Raw genomic sequence first — 376 nt, 5'->3', positions numbered from 1 at the left:
ATTTGGAAATTGAGTAAGTGTTTTGGGTTTGGTGGAGGACAGAGAAGAAGAGAAAACGGAACGGTTGCATCTAGCTTGAGTTGAAAAACTGGAAGCCCATTAAGTTTTCTTAAATAATCACAGCTGAGAGGTGGATAATTGGATACATGTTGAGGCATTCCAATAGGAGAATGGATTAGTGTGAGGATGTAGGATTCTCCTGTGCTGTGGAGAAATATGGATAGGGTCTGTGGTGTGATGTGGGGAGAAGGAAGGGACAGCTTCTCCAGGTGTGCTCTCCTGGGTAACCTCTGCCTCTCTCCCCAGCCCTCGTTCTTCGTCGTGTACAACATGGTGACCACAGAGGTCATTGCCGTGTTTGAGAACACGTCTGATG

General features: G+C 46.5%; 1 protein-coding gene across 1 annotated transcript in view; it reads left to right on the top strand.

The window, feature by feature from the left end:
- DET1 (DET1 partner of COP1 E3 ubiquitin ligase) overlaps positions 1–376 on the top strand; it is a 26,030-nt gene that overhangs the window by 17,209 nt on the left and 8,445 nt on the right. Inside the window, 1 exon segment of the mRNA XM_005419713.2 lies at positions 307–376. This exon segment is cut by the window's right edge and continues 28 nt beyond it. Coding sequence (XP_005419770.1) covers positions 307–376 — 70 coding nt within the window.

Source organism: Geospiza fortis, unplaced genomic scaffold, assembly GCF_000277835.1.
Source record: "Geospiza fortis unplaced genomic scaffold, GeoFor_1.0 scaffold171, whole genome shotgun sequence".
Classification (NCBI taxonomy): Eukaryota; Metazoa; Chordata; class Aves; order Passeriformes; family Thraupidae; genus Geospiza; species Geospiza fortis.
Note: the sequence above shows the minus strand (reverse complement) of the source record. Positions and strands in the feature narration are given on the sequence as shown.